A 16,120-nucleotide genomic window follows, 5' to 3' on the forward strand; every position below is an offset into this window, starting at 1 on the left:
CCAACCACAAATTAAAAGGTAACACAAGTTGTAGCTGACAAGAGAAATGAGAATATAATTGAGATCGAGTTAGGTCTTGCCTACATGACCTAAGTAGTTTCCCAAAACTCACATGGTGTTTCTGCTACTACTGTTTTCCTCCACCAAACAGTCAGTCTAAAGGCAGGGAGAGAGAACATCAATAGGGCCAGGCATGAACGGAACTAGCTGTGCTTTATTGACAGAGACTTTCGTAGGGAAAACCTTTATTGTAATTCAATATTTTAAAATAAATACTTAGATAAAATTGCTGCTTGTTGACACTTTAAAGAGAAAAATAATCAAAACCTTTGAAGGTTGATATTATAGTTTTAATCCTCTATAATGATGTCATTCCTTCCATTCCATTGTTGCCTCTTCAAAGACCGATATTTCCCCTATCAACTCATACAGTGGTCCAGAGATATTAAAATGTAATGGAATTCCCAAAGGAATATACGATAACCAAGGATGCTCTCAAAATCGCTGTAACTTTTGCTGTACTTCTTTTCTTTGGAAAAAGGTAACAACTTTCTGAGTGTAATTGACAAATAGGTACAAGAGCTATCAAATACACACATACGCAAATATTAACAATGAAAAGAGATTGTTTGGGTTTATGGAATCTATAAGATGGTATGAATAGAGAGGGAAAACTAAGTCTCATTATTTTTATAAATTTAAGGGAAATGAAGTCATCAAACAAGAAAGAAATTCGATCTTTAATTAGTAGCCAAAAAGAAACAGATATTTTTCCAGAGATTTATAATTTTGTTCTCTGAGATAATTTTGAAAGCATTTTTCTAAAAATAACAATAAATGTTCAGATTAAATGCTCTCATTTAATCATTTTAATATATACTGGCATTCAACAAAAAAACATGGGTCTGACCTAAAATAGTTTCAAAGAGATATATCAGCTTTTTTTTTTTTTTTTTTTAGAAACTTCTAGTTCAAGCTGTTGCTGTTTTGGAATCAGTCTAGAAAAACAGAAAAGAAGTCATGGCAACTGGTAGATAATAGTCGTTAGACACAGCAAAGGCACCAAAGTGACACTGAATGCAGATGTGGTGAACCAACAGGGACACATGGCAAGACCCAGACAGTCTTGCTGGTTTGTCTCTAGATGACTTCCCTGGAACACTGAGACACTCCCAGTGTCCTAACAAAACAAAACAGTGAAATACATCTGTAAGCTTCCACAATAACAATCAATCCCTACCATGGTGCATAAATCCATTGTCACAGAGTCCAACGCCAAATATCATTGCCTCTTCTCTGGTGCGGCAATCCCCCTGTTAACCACAAAAGCCCTGTACAAGTTAATAGGCAACTGAAGATTTTGCTGCATCTTAACTACATTTGACATTTCAGCACTGTACTGACAAAGCCATTCATACATTAGGACAGACGTTGCTTTCATAAGGCCACAATCCATCTAAGGGTTATAAAACATTCACTTGATTATGAAAATATCTTCTTCTGACATTACATAAAAAATAAAGATTTCATACTTCTTGAGAAAAATCATGTCTTATTTAAAAGGAAAATACACAGGCAATTAAAATTTATTGCTACCACAAACGATCCCTTTCTCTTATTTCTTTGATCTTATATCGCAATTATGTATCAAGGAAATATCCTACTTATTGAAAACTCACTAAATAAAACTTGCTAAGTAAAAATTATTATGCGTGATCTCAGCTATCACCTCCCTTCCACAAAATGGCCTTGCTCTTTAAGTACCCCCAAAGAAACCTACTAATCTAGGGTGACTCATAAGACCCTAAGAGTGTGTTGTTCAATGAAGTCAGCAAATGCAACCTTCTCTTTCTCTATCTTGCCAAAAAAAAAATCAGCTCATATAACTGATCCCCAAAAGAAAGCCCAATGCAAACTTTTGTTATGACTTTTACCTAGAAAACATCTATTTTATTCATTTAAGTATGAATTCATATACAGTCTGCCCTCCGTCACCACAGGTTCAGCATCTGAAGATTCAACCAACCACGGATCAAAATTATTCAGAGAAAAAAAATCCAGAAAGTTCCAAAAAGCAAAGCTTGAATTGCAGGACCAGACACTGTTTACATAGCATTTACATTACATCAGGTATTATAAGTAATCTTGAGATTATTTAAAGTACATGGGAGGTTATTTGCAAATACTACTCTATTTTATGTAAGGGACTTGAGCATCTGTGGATTTTGGTATCTTCAGGGGTCCTGGAACCAATCCCTCGTAGATCCCAAGAGGGCCGACTGCATATGAATATATATGTGTATATGTATGTATGTGTGTCTATATGTCATGACAGTTGTATGTTTTACAGTTTAAGAAGTGCTTTCTTACATATTATCTCATTTTTCCTAGTCCTATGTTTTAGCTCTTAGGTACAATACTCTACCAAATCCATCCTCTCTTCTCTCTGGCTTCTATTTCATTTCTATCTCAACACCCTAACCCAGTGTTTCTTCATTTCACTTCTAAATTGCCATAATTTTTTCCTGTACTTTCTCTAACTTATTGCCTTTATAGAATTAAACTTTCTTACACAGGAATATCATGTTCCAAAACTTTAAACTGACTCTCTTTTTTAATAATCGTAAAATATCAAAATTTTCTGTTGGGCTTTCCAGGCCTCCCATAATCCTAACTTCATTCTACCCCTCCAGCCTCATTTTCCAAAGGTGGGGTCACCTTCACTCTTGTCAAGTTGACCCCCCCCAACTGTTACCCTTCACACATTTAAATTCTACCTATCTGTCTATCAAGGACCAAAACAAGTGCCACCTCATGCTGTGACAACTCCACTCCTCACTAATCCTCCTGTTAACTAACAAGACATTTATAATCTGTATCTTTGGACAACGCATCTGTGCCCTTTTCAAAATATAGCTGTTAAGTAACTTTTATGAATTCACTCAAAAGATTTTTTTTTCTGCCACAAAGTGTGCCAAGTGCTACAGACAGTAAAGCACTCAAACAAAAAATACTTCCCTGCCCTCTAGCAATTCAAATCTGGTGAAGAACTTAGTCACTTAAAATATGGTATATGGTAAGTACCATCATCCAAAAGCTGTCAGATCTAGACTATACTCCAAACAACATATAGACTATCACACTGGAGTCAGTTCTCTATTTGGTCCCCTTAAGCTCTCCAAGTCAACTCAGTGTCCCGGTCAATGCTAGAAATTAGGTTTTATTATCACTTGAGAGCCTTGGTGGAAAGAGACCCTTACTTTTAAAAACTCTCTTTTTCATCTTAGATTAAGAACTGTAACTTATCCTTCTCTTATCATTCCATCACCATGTCTTTCTTTTCACAGCCAGCCCATATTGTCCTAATCTGAAGCTAGAGTTAATCAGGTCTGAAACGTACATTTGGATACGTTTTACACTATCAGAATCATAAAGCTTAAGTGACAGAGAAGAGCTGACATATACAGCTAGTCCAGTAAGCAGAAAACAGTTGTGAAAAAAAAAATCTAGAGAGATTAAGTGACTCAACGAAGTTTGCATAACTGCTTATCAGCAGAACTGTCATCAGACACCAGATTACCTGAATCCCCAGTCCATTTCAATTTCTATTACATACAATTTCTACAGACGTTGTCCTAACAGACCACTAAGAAAACCTGAAGAAAAAAAAGAATCGCAACTTGGTCCGTTTTTTGAGCAACTTATTTTAGTCTTCTAATATTCACACTTGGAAAGTAAAAGTGCCAAAAAGGAAAAAAAAAAAAGTTGATAACTGACTTCCTGAGTCAGAACTTTAAATATTTATTCAACATCAGCCTTTGCTTCAAAAAAACTTTCTTCAGTTTTCCCATATAATCAACATATAGTACAAGAATTCATGTGAATTCTGTAACAGTTTAATTTCTAGGTGAAATTCCAACTCTGTTACCAAATATAGAGCCAATCCCAATGACACACACTGACCATAGTGTTATAAAAGGCTCTCACACTAGTAAACCCACTGGACATAGGAATTTGGGTTTTATCGAAAAAGAACTGTTTGGTTTAATCTAAGATCTTAATTTCTAGATAAAATAAATCTAAGTGCCATAAAATGCAAAAAATAGGTGGTCTTGGATAGTGTAGAAGTTAATATTAAAAATAAAAATCTCAAAATGTATGTGCACAGATGAATCAAATGTGAATTAAACGTTAATATTTGAAACAAAAAATAACCATTTCTATGACTGAGCATCAAACGTTATTATCCACTTGCAACAAAGGAGGTAGGCTAATTTCTTCAATAACAGAAAAGTAAATTGACTCAAATATCCAAATGTAATGACAACATTTCAACCAAGCAATATCTCCTTTCTCAAAATACTAAGTTCTGTCAAAGTGGATATCAGTTTTCTTAGCCTTTTCTTTAATCCCTGGAAAACATTTGACTATTTATTAGTTAGTTGATCTAGTACAAAAAACATTTAAATAAATCTATATTTGAATATCTATTATGATGGGCTAGATGCCTTGAGTTGCAAGTAACATTTTCTCAATACCAGTTATCAGCTCCCACATTCTAAGAAGCAGAACAACAATCACGACAAATTTTGTACTTTCCTATTTACAGTGTATGCAGATGGATACCAAAGCTCATATTAGCAAAACACAACTATTATCTAACAGAGAAGAAGGCACAGGGAGATTAGAATAACCTGCTAGGACTAAGAACCAGATGCCTTAAAACAAATCAGTGAACAAAACATACAAGTAATTTTAGTACATGCACATTTATTTAAATTATACTTGATTCTTTTGATGGATCTCAGATGATATTTTTGAATCAAGAAACACCTTCCTCTTGAAAGACAATATCGCATAAAAATTAAGTCTGGGACTCTGAAGTCAGATGATCCAGGTTCAAATCCTAACTCTGCTTCATTTTAGCTGTATGAACTTGGTCAAGTTATTTCACTGTCTCATTGGCAAGTGGGGAGTTTTAAAAAGTACCTAAATCGGGGCTTCCCTGGTGGCGCAGTGGTTGAGAGTCTGCCTGCCAATGCAGGGGACACGGGTTCGAGCCCTGGTCTGGGAAGATCCCGCATGCCACGGAGCGACTAGGCCCGTGAGCCACAATTGCTGAGCCTGTGCGTCTGGAGCCCGTGCTCCGCAACAAGAGAGGCCACAATAATGAGAGGCCCGCGCACTGCGATGAAGAGTGGCCCCCGCTTGCCGCAACTAGAGAAAGCCCTTGCACAGAAACGAAGACCCAACACAGCCAAAAATAAATAAATAAATAAATAAAATTTAAAAGCCCTCTAATAAGTACTTAATGAAAAAAAAAAAAAAAAGTACCTAAATCACCTCAAAGTCTAAAGCAGCAATGAATGTAACTCAGCAACTTCTATTTGTCTATTTACCTGTGCAATTAACCAGTCTATCAGTTTGTTGGCCATAACCACAGATTTGTAGGTTCTTAAGTGGTAATCTTTATCTCTATAAAGGAAGGAGAAAGCAAAAACATTAAGCAAGAGGATAAGTAAGCACAAGGAACCCATTTCATTTCGTATCAGTGTGCAACAGAGAAGTTTACTCAATGTAATTTGAATCGACTGTCCCACTTATGTGTAAAGAAGACAGCTTTACAAGGTGTACACACCTGAAAACTCCCTTCACCAGCTCACACCAGGAGAAGAAACCCACAAGGAGACCAAAACAGGACATTTCTTCTTTCACATTTTCCTATATCCAAACTGACTGTTAATGCTATGTTACCTGGTAATAACTTGGCTAGAAATACAATATAGCTCATTAGTAAAAGAATAATAAAATAGAATTCCCTCCCTTTAAATCAAGATAGAGTCTACGAAAAATCTCCTCCAAATATGGAAAATAAAGCAACCCCTTGTATTTCTGCTCCTGAGTTCTCCAGGAAGGCAGGATTTGCCCCGGAGGATTATTCGTTAGGCTCAGCTGTAGCGGGAGACCTCAGGCCTGTCCTGAGGGAAACACACCGAGAACCTCATCGTTCACTTTGTCTGATGAGACCACGGACTCAGTCACACTGCGTCCCCAGGCAGCCCAGGGGATCCTGGCTCTCCACAGCAGACTCTCCTTCCTGCAGACCTCCCAGTTCTGAGAAACATTTCAAAGTCTACTTAGATACCAGCAAAGTGCTCGTGATCAGAACAAGGCCCCAAGGGTGGAAACCTATCATTCATTTACTTTGCAGGCCTGGATCAAAACGGAATGAGAAAACAAGTCTTTTCAAAATGTCAAAAAAAATCCAAACTGCAATCAACTTGGCGTGACAAACAATTACTGGCTATATTCATGGTTCTTCAGCTTCTGTCAGTAGTTTGCAATTCATATTGACATCATTTCATCCACTTTCATAAAAAGCTCCCCGAAACATGATTGAAATTTCTGAGATTTCAATAGTGAATGCACTAGTTAGCCAGTAATCAACAGCAGATTTTTTTAAAATCTTTTTAAATCTACCTCCCCATTTCTGATACCTCATCACCCATTTCATCTTGGTTTCCATAAGTGTCAATAAGAAGGACAGAGTAGTCTTTTATAGACCACATGTGGGTCTGTGGATTCTTCACCCAAGTCATTTTTCTTTTCATAAGCTGAGTTCACACATGACTATCGTACATTCCATCTGTTTACTGGGGTTTTTTCCCGTAAATTTACCTTGGACAACTCATAAACCATTGTCATTTCTAGCCAAAGAACAATTCCTTCTTATCCGCTCTTTCAGAATGTAACTTTCTTGATAAGAAATCCCACGTGGCTAAAATATATTTTCAGAACACATTTTCTCACATGTGAAACCTACATATATATATACACATGTGGCATGAAACAATTATCCAGTATCGTTTTCTATTAGTTTAGCAGAAAAAAACCTTAAGTATCCAGGCGCTGTTAAGTAACCATCTTTTAGCATTACGTTATCCAACATATTTACAGAGTGCCTGTGCCAGGAATATAGCAGAGAATCAACAAATGTTGGTTCCTTTCACCTCTTTTTACTTTGTGAAGCCTGCTTGTGAAAGTGGACAGGGCATTTTCAGGAGTAATAGGTAAAATTCTGTTTTCTCCTTCAGGACCTGCAGCGTGGGCATTCCAACACTTATCAGCAACTTTCGGAATCTTTTTTTTGAAGCTCTGCGTCTCCTTGGAATTGGAAACCAGAGTGAAAAATAGAAACACCATCCATCAAATGTTTGGATTCTATGGCCACGACTGAAAAGCCTCTATATTCATTTTAGAAATAGTATGTTCATTTTTTTGTTCTGAAAAATATGTTTTAGTCAATAAACTCCAAATGATATCTGGCCATCTGAAATTAGTTTTACATTACATTACATCCACCAGTTAATGTATACCAGTGCATATTACAAAAGTACTGATGATCTCTATTAGTAATCATAACACAGAACTCAAAGTTTTCTGCTGTTTTTCTAAAGAGATAAACTGAAAATGAATCCTGATTTCTCTTTAAAAAACAAAAAGGCATCTCTTCAGAAGTTAAAACATGGTACAGAAAAAAATGAGAAAATTATAATTATTAGCTCCAAATCAATTCTTAATTTTCAAGTGCAAAACTTTTTCTTTGGATAAAAGATGATTAAAAGAAAATATTGTGAAATAAAATACATATCCAAGATTTGATTACACAGTCTAATGAAAAAAATTACTATACAGGTAACCATAATGGTAAATATTTATAGTAAACAGTATTTTGAAATCCTCTCCCAACCAGTCAACTATTATTTATTAAATATTAACTGAAGGTGGATCATTTCAAAATCAAGCCTGTAATTTACTATGAATTAATGGCAAATAATTTTAGAAATCAGAATAAAAAGAGTAGAAGAAACTGTATAATTAGAGCCTCAGAAAATTCAGAAATATTTTCAGATAAATTGTGACTTAATCTTTAAAAGTAAAATTTTCATTTTGGGAAGAAAAACAAAATAAGTTAAGTTCCAGCTTAATAATATTTATCTAATATGCAATATAAATATTTCCATTTAACCTCCCAGAACTTAGAAACTAGACTCACCTTATCACTGGAGTAAATAGACTATGAAGACGGCAATATAATCGTACACCCTATTGTAAAACAAAAATATGTCAAAAGCAAGTAAGATCACTCAAAGGACAAACCAATGAAATTTTGAATAAAATAGATTCACTGTCAACATGCTGAAATCATTACCCTATTATTCAAATGTTACATTACATCATAAAAATAATATAACTTAAATCTTTAAAAACAGGATTAAATTGTGCTATGAATTTTTCATATACATATGACATATACATACACAGAGGACTTTTAAAACTATTTTCTTAAAATATAAAATTTCAAGATATAATGTAAACAGAATATAAATCTATGCAGTGGTCCATCATACTACTTGATCATTACATGTCAATATAAATTTTGTCAAATGTACAAAGAAAACTGATATTACTTGAATTTTATGTATTTGTCTTTTTGTTAAATTTATTCAAGTATCATGACCACTTGTTGCTACATGTGAAACAGTTTCAACAGATATAATCTTCTGAGTTATGCAATTGCACTATTCCCTTTTAGAATTAGATAAAGAGAATAAAAACAATGATCTAACATTCTAATTCTTATAATAGCAAGAAAAAAATCGAGAGGCTTGCTTATGTACGTCATGTAAAAATTTTCTATACCGGCAGAATTATTTTAAGTCTCTCTCTCTACAGCATTTTATCTTGTTGAAGATAAGAAGATAACGACAACACGAATTCTTTTATTGATAAAAGGTTATGGGAGAGGTTGTTACCTTTGAAATCACATCCTGCATCTCACTTCTTGGATAAAAGGTTCCATCATCATAGCGAAATCTATATAACATCTGTTCCGGTTTGAATTGATGTTTATCCGTAACTAAGAACATAAGAACAGCATATTAAAATCCTGACAATCTAAAAACTGGCAGATAAAAAACATAATCCCAAATACTGAATCTTATAGTTTTATCAAAAGTTTTTGTTTTCCTAACATAGTAATGCTAATCCAGTATTCTGATAGTAAGATTCATGATAAGATTTTGTTGTATAATATAGTTACAACTTCCATGTAATGAGTGAAGAACTAAATTAAGGTTAGCCACATTTAGGTAGCATAGTGTATGCATTCGTGCATGTGCGTAGTGATTTACACTTAAATAAACAGACGAGTTTGTGTTTTCTATTTCTTCACAATGCCACAAAGTCAAGCAAAAAGTACTCTTCGAATAGCAGATACTCCAACTAGTGAGTTATAATTTGATTCTCAGCCCCAGAAGTGAATTTTAGCATTTATCTGTCTTAGCCCACAGCGATCAGGCCAAGACCACACATATACCAATCTTGACCATTTATCCTGTGTTTAGATCTTCCGAGTAGATTAGGTAAATTCAGTATGTAACTGATTCCAAAATTTTAACAGTTTTCTTACACTAACAAATGCTTTTCTTACACGTCACTTAATTTTTCTTTTCCTCAGTGGAAAAGGAGAGTGGTCATCCTTCACTTCCATCCTTAAGATAAGATTTTCCATTCATAAAGACTCCTACTAAACTTTCTCTCAAGTTTCCTTTTTTTCTAGGTAGTCTGATTAAAAAAAAAACTGTTCTAGAAGGGAAAAACCTCAAATTAAATCTCAAAGAGTTTACATTTAAATGTTTTCTTTACAGGGAATGAAAAATTTGCAGAAGAGATAATTTGTTGCATTGGGCTGTATTTTCATGATTAGATAGAAGACTTTGACCTTTACTTTTTGCTAAAAATGTTGAAGGGGGAGAAAAATCTGTCAGAATTAATTCTCATGAACTACACTGGTGAATCCAGAAGAAAGCCAAGAGACTTGTAACACACACACACACACACACACACACACACACACACACACACACGCATATGCAAAGTTTCAGCAATTTCACCCTAATCTATCGAAACCAAATGCATGGCTTGCAGCCATAAAACTGAGACAGGCTTGCTGCCAAAAAGGGATAGACAACACAACTTTTGGCATCTTTTTTCCAGATTAAGCCAAAAAGAAAAAAAAGCATATGTGAAAGAAAAATAAAATCGGAAGAAATATTTTGAAATCCTACGGCATGTTTCAAGACCAGTTATTTATTTCTCCTATGCAATCTACCTATTCCCATTTTTACCCCTTAAGATTCATTGAAATAATTTATTATATTGATGTTCCAAAATTCAAGGAAACTTGGGCCCAAGGGTATCTTGCCACAATAAAACAAGTGATGGTTCAACCTGTTCAAAATGGAATGCTTCACTGTAAGGTAAACTCTTGTGACTTTGCTAATGAATCTTGGGCTAATCTGTAACTCTAGGCTGTTGCCTTGGAAAAACAGTGAATAGTTCTGCATTCAAATCCACTCCCCCAACTTCTCGAGCATGGAAAATGGGTTTATTAGCTGATGAGAAAGGTTGTTGAATGACATCTTTTAAACAACTCTGTGATGCTGGCTATTACCAGGGATGTACTGGTAAATGATGAACAGCTTGCTCTCTAGTGTTGTGGAAGAAGGAGCACAGATGTGTACCATTCGCCAGTTTCCACGGTATCAAATACTCCCACCCTGGCCAATTTCCAGCTACCAAAATAAAGTCACTGAACACAGAATGAGATGTGCAGTGACACGTTATTATTTAGTATTTCCATCATACAAAAATAATAGACATAAATAACACCAAGACCATAGATAACAATAAAATGTAGTAAAATAATTAGGAAGTGATGAGTTCTAAGGATATATTACCTTTGTTTATAATATAATTTAGGTACTTATATGTTTATGTAATTTAATTTTAATAATAGCTGTGCTTAACTACAAGCTTGCATTTTTTTAAACATTTAACCACCAGCTCTCTAGAGCTTTGACCAGCCAACTTCAGCACACCACTGGCTATAATGAATGAGCTCTCTGAATTCCCACATGAGCATTTATAATGTAAATAATAAAGCCAGACAAGAAGAACGTTATCAACATATCACAGAGAAAACATATGCTGCCTCAACCCAAGAATTCCCAGTACAGCAAGGCTTTGCCTCTGATGAAGTTCTCAACGATATTTGCAATGTGAATAGTAGCTTTAACAGTCAACTTTTTTTTTTTTTTTTGCCGGCTCTTTATAAAACAGATGGCTCATTCAACTTTATTTTAGGGATTCTATTTTCACTAAAATGCAGCTGGAACCACAGAGTAATGAAACTAGCCTGCTTGGCTCATATTTCTTCATTCTAATAAAATTATTAATGTGAAATTGCATAATATGGTCTCTTATCCTAGGCTTGGGAGAATCTCTATTAGTTAACTTTGGACACTAAAAAAAAAAAAAAGGTTATTTCCAGCAACAAAAGTTCTGTATACCAAATCGGACATGACAACTGATCAGATCCTGATAACAGTAATAGCACAGGCCACTAAAATCAAACTGTGACCAACAGGACTTTTAATAGAGAGTACTCAGTGCTAAATTTCTCAGAAAAAAATAGTTAATTAAGCAGGTTATAAATATCATGGTTCAAAAAGATTTCAATTCTTTTAAGTTAAATAATCCAAGTGTTCTTGAATTTGAAATTTCAGAATAAATTGTAATACAGAATTTATCTACTACTTTCTTTTCAAAATTGTATTATTGGAAAAAGGTGGTGTCTGAGGAAGGGGAGGAAAGTTGATTAGGACTGAAATTCTGATATCCCTTCCAAAAATAAAAATCTTATGCTGTTGAATTTTTCTCTTTTAAGAGGAGGCAATTAAAATATTTTGAGACATATGTTAACAAAATAAGTAAGGGTGGTTCTCTCTGTGATTCCTTCCAGATCTCTCAGCAGTCCTGAAATGAAAAGGTCAGACTCTAGAGTACTATGTTCATGAAGAGACTGAATAAATATCATTCCAACTCCACTTTGTACTAACTTAAAATTGACTTGAATGTGTCTGCCTAGCTATGCATGTCTTCAGGGAAAGTAACAACAGTTTTGTTATTGTAAAGCAAGTAAAATTCCACCCATAATAGTTGTCCTCAATTTTCAGAACCTAATTCATTAGGTAAACAAGCAACTCTTCCTCATACAATTGCTGGATCACCTGGGTTGAAAGATGAAAGCAAGAGTGGATGGGTGACTTGAAAATAATCTTACAGCTCCTCTGAAAGGATAACCTCTCCTTACGCCCTGACCTTTCCAGCTTTGGGAATAAAGCTTCTCTAATATCCTGTTATCTGTTACAAGGTACCTCATAGTCAAAAAGGAAAATACTGTGACAAACTTAGCGTAGCTCTTTCTAAAATATAGTTAAGTAATCCCATAGAAGTACAAAAACTTACATATCCATAATTTTTTAAACAATTTAATAGCAGCATCTATTGTTGACGGATCGCTTTAAGACCATTTTTTTCTGTTATTTCTAATTCATAAAAGATGAAAGTGACTCAAATTAACAACAGAAGTCACAATAACCTCAACTGAAAACAGAAATGTTAAAAGTGATTTTTGTGACTATTATATGCTGATATCATTGTAAAACGTTAACCAATATATATATAATGATTACTCTGTCTTTCATATGATTTCATAGATCTTATATTGACCCAGGAGCTAAGCCTCAGGGGCAGAAATTGGGTAGTTTTTTACCAAATTGGTTTAGCTTTTGTTTTTCCTGCATATGCATCTACAGGACATTTCTAGGAGCCTCTTGCAGCCAAGGGTGACCACATATCTGAGTTGTGCCCACGGACATGTGCACGAAAGTGATGCACAATGGGAAGGGTACAAACCCATTTAAAACAAACAAGAAACTCCACGCTTCCTTCAAGGTGACCTTTAGGAGCACTGTATTGAAGATGGCCGAGCTTCTGTCAGGCAAAAACCCTGCATGGAGCAGGGTGCCACGACCTCATCCGCCACCACTGACTGAACTGTCCATGAGTGACAAATTAGCTTCTATAATGTAAGCCACTGTATTGGGGAGGTTTATTTGTTACAGCAGCTAGTGTTAACCAATACAGTTTTCCCTCTCAATAGTCCCTGCAAAAAATTAGTTCTCCCATCCTAGTAGATTTCTGCCTTGTCTGAAAGGAAATATTCCAGCAACTGGATTTCTTGATGGACAAGGTAAAAAGATAGGCTTATAACTATTAGACCGTAAGAAAAAAAAAGGTCGAGGGTTCATATTTACATACCTTCAAGTACCTAGCATAATATCTTACATGTAGAATGAAGGAAAGAATCAGTAAGGAAAGGAGTAAATAAAAGGTATCCATAAACAGATTTTCCCTTCCTTGCTCTATTGGTAATACACAGGCCCTGGAAGTACACAGTCTGAATGGGAAAAGAATCATCACTTCTGAAGGTCAATGATTGTATACAAAACCTCTTTACATGCCACCTACTTCAGCTTTAGTAGATTGCAGGATAAAACAAATACAGTCCATTCTTGTCCCAAACATATACTTGGTCATGGGGTTAGAAGAAGGGAAAGAGGAGCATAAAGAGGAAAGCCATCTAGCTCAACATCTTTTCATTTTTACTTATAAGATACTGGATGATGCTTCTTAGCGTACTAGACGCTAAATGGTGTTTTAATGGCATTAGTGAACCAAGTACAAAATCATATACAATTTCTCAACATTATCTGTTTGCTCAAAATATAATTATTCATTTATTCACTCACTCAGCAAATAATTTATTAAGCACCTATATGTGCTGGGCATTCTAGGTGTTTGTTGTATATTAACACACAAGGCTCCTGTTCTCACGGTGCTTATATTTTGACTGCAGTCTAGAGTAGGGATGGGAGATAAAGAGAGAAATATTAAACAAAGCAACAAAACAATATGATAATTTCAGAGAGTGATAAGTAGTACATGAAGAAAATTTCAAAAATTTAAAGAGTTGTTCATTGGAATAGTGGGACTGGGTAGGATTCTAGAAGGCAGAGTGTCATGGAAGATGAGTCATAATACAGAGACTTTTGTCGTTTCATTCACTGCTGTGTCTCAAGCACCTAGAAAGGTCACTGGCATATACTAGGAATTAATAAGCAATTGAGAACAGCAAGAGCAAAGATCCTAAATGGGGAGTCATCTTGCAGTGTTCAAAGAAGAGACAGAAGGTCAGGGTGGCCACAGTGTAACGAGTTAGGTACAGCACTATGTGATAACTCAGAGAGGAAGTCAGGGGCCCTATCACGTAGGGCCTTGTGGGCCATGGTAAGAGATTTAGGTAAGATGTCTGGACTTTTCTTTAAGTTTAATGAGAAGCTAGTAGGTACCTGTAAGCAGGAGAATGCCTGAATCTTATATATGTCTTAAAAGGTCTCTTCAGCCATTACCTGGAGAGTGTTCTATGGGGACGGAGGACAAATGTGGAAGCAAGGACAGAGAAGGTGGTGACTGGGAAGAAGGTGGAGATCCTGGAAGGGAGAGCGGTGGTCTGATTAGAGACCTGTTTGGTGGTAGGGCTTACAGGGCTTGATGGCATGAAGGAGAAAAAGGAATGCCAGGGGATTCCTATCTGGGTAGATGGTGGTACATTATATTGGCAGCGTCTACTGTGGTGGGGAAAAATTTGGAGGATTTAGTTTGTTTTCACCTCACTCTAATTTAGAAAAAAAAATGAACATCAAAACACCACAGCCAAATATCCATATTTATTCATAGTTCCCTGCCTTTTTCTCCTCTCCCACATTTTACATTAGAAATTCTTCAAGCTTTTATTCTTAGTCCCATGATCACTGCTTTCTTGTTTTGTTTGTTTGTAGTCTCTTATCGATGTGCTAAGGACCTCATGCTCTCTTGAAATGATTCCCAAATCTGACTCTCACTCTCTCTCTGCCCCGAGTGTTACACCCACACATTCTCAACCTCTTGCTGAACGCTCCCCTGCAGATGTTTCATACCCAATCCACCACAAACCCTTCACCTTCCCCCCGATGCGTCTCCTCTTGAATTAACTACGTCTGTCATCCAGACAAAAAGCTCAGAATAATCTGACCTCACCCCTCACTCTTCACCTCCTAAGCCCAAATAGACATCAAATACGCTGTCTCAGCTTCTCCAGAATTTCTTGAATGGGTCCCTCTCATCATGCCATGGACACGGCCCTGGTCCTTTCCCTCCTGGGGAAGGAAGGGTCCCAGTGGGCAGGGATCTCTGTAATCTCTAACTCTCCACTCATCTGTTATCTCCAAAATCAAGATCTGGTCGCTCCTCTGCTTCCAGATGCCCGTCAGCTCCTCATCTCCCTCAGAAGAAGCCCCACACACCACAGCCAGCAAGTTAAAATCTGCTGGGATCAGGTGTTTGCCTCCCTTTCTCACCACACCCCTCGCCCCAGCATATTCATCCGTGAAGGATACGGTCCTGCCACGTGAGACTCTGCATTAGTTCTGAAGAGGCCACCATGAACCTTCCCACTCCCGTGTCTGAGGGCTACTACCTCCTCAGGGTGGAATGTCCTTCTGTCTTCTGTCCTTGTCAGAGTTCCATTCATTCCACAATGCCCAGCACTAAGGCCACTTCCCTCATGAAGCATCCCAAATACTCTAGTTACAACTCGCCGTTCCTTCCTCTTCAGTCCCACATCACTTACCTGGAATTCTGTGTTGGAACTGTCCGTTTCAAGTTAAATATATCACCATAAACCTATACTCCCTGAAACAATATTCTGTATAGATGAGGCACTCAAAGATGTTGGAAAAAACATAAGCATCCTATAATGTGGAGAAGTATTATAAACTAAACTGATCAGTGCAATGAAGATACATGTAATTTGTGGATAAATAAATAGGTGATTAATAAAATAATTACCATGATGGATGATTCCATTTTCTAACAATGCTTGTCCCAAGTGAACACCTTCCTCAGGCCTGTGAATCTCTCCAATTTCCAACAGCCATGACACAAATTCACTGCAACAGAAATCCAATGAAGAAGTTAAATCATTAATTTTTTTTCCCCCAGGAAGTCTATCCTTACCATGCATTTATCAAGCAGCTATGAAAGGAGTCTCAAAATATAAAGGAATGCTTGCAGTGCATTTCACATACATTTTTTTCACATATGTAACGCCCAC

General features: G+C 36.1%; 1 protein-coding gene across 6 annotated transcripts in view; it reads right to left on the reverse strand.

Annotated features, from left to right (window-relative positions):
- Positions 1–16,120, reverse strand: part of PREX2 (phosphatidylinositol-3,4,5-trisphosphate dependent Rac exchange factor 2) — a 279,824-nt gene that overhangs the window by 148,081 nt on the left and 115,623 nt on the right. For all 6 annotated transcript variants that reach the window (XM_057532388.1, XM_007185025.2, XM_057532389.1 and 3 more), the window contains 5 exons: positions 15,856–15,956; positions 8,817–8,920; positions 8,057–8,106; positions 5,400–5,475; positions 1,241–1,313 (listed from right to left, as the gene is read on the reverse strand). In XM_057532388.1, the coding sequence (XP_057388371.1) occupies positions 1,241–1,313; positions 5,400–5,475; positions 8,057–8,106; positions 8,817–8,920; positions 15,856–15,956 (404 nt within the window). The remainder of the gene's footprint in view (positions 1–1,240; positions 1,314–5,399; positions 5,476–8,056; positions 8,107–8,816; positions 8,921–15,855; positions 15,957–16,120) is intronic.

This window comes from Balaenoptera acutorostrata, chromosome 17 (genome assembly GCF_949987535.1).
Source record: "Balaenoptera acutorostrata chromosome 17, mBalAcu1.1, whole genome shotgun sequence".
NCBI lineage: Eukaryota > Metazoa > Chordata > Mammalia > Artiodactyla > Balaenopteridae > Balaenoptera > Balaenoptera acutorostrata.